Source organism: Phaethon lepturus, unplaced genomic scaffold (assembly GCF_000687285.1).
Source record: "Phaethon lepturus isolate BGI_N335 unplaced genomic scaffold, ASM68728v1 scaffold41577, whole genome shotgun sequence".
NCBI classification, from domain to species: Eukaryota; Metazoa; Chordata; class Aves; order Phaethontiformes; family Phaethontidae; genus Phaethon; species Phaethon lepturus.
In genome coordinates this window covers 3078-3340 of record NW_010553313.1, presented here as the reverse complement: position 1 = coordinate 3340, position 263 = coordinate 3078, and the positions used below count along the sequence as shown (strand labels likewise).

Genomic DNA, 263 nt, shown 5'->3' with positions numbered 1-263 from the left:
GTTCTGCGTTCAGGTGCACGGGTGGAGCATTGTAGGGAAGTCTACAGTGCACTTGTCCTCACTGTACCTGACCTGTGGATGAGAAGAGGCTTCAGCCTCTGTTACTACAAACAACACACGCCCTCCAACCGGCACGGTCAGGCTTCCACCAGGGAGCAGCTCGGGGCACGTGTGGAAGAAGAGGTGCCCGGCGGATCAGGCAGAGGCGCAGCAGGAGCCACCTTTTGCTACAGCCCACACGGGCAAGGGAGGGGAGAAGCCTC

General features: G+C 60.1%; 1 protein-coding gene across 1 annotated transcript in view; it reads right to left on the bottom strand.

The window, feature by feature from the left end:
• Window positions 1–263, bottom strand: part of LOC104624198 (LIM/homeobox protein Lhx6-like) — a gene marked incomplete at its 5' end in the record, with an annotated part of 1563 nt that overhangs the window by 119 nt on the left and 1181 nt on the right. The window contains 1 exon segment of the mRNA XM_010291499.1: window positions 1–72. This exon segment is cut by the window's left edge and continues 119 nt beyond it. Within this exon segment, the coding sequence (XP_010289801.1) occupies window positions 1–72 (72 nt within the window).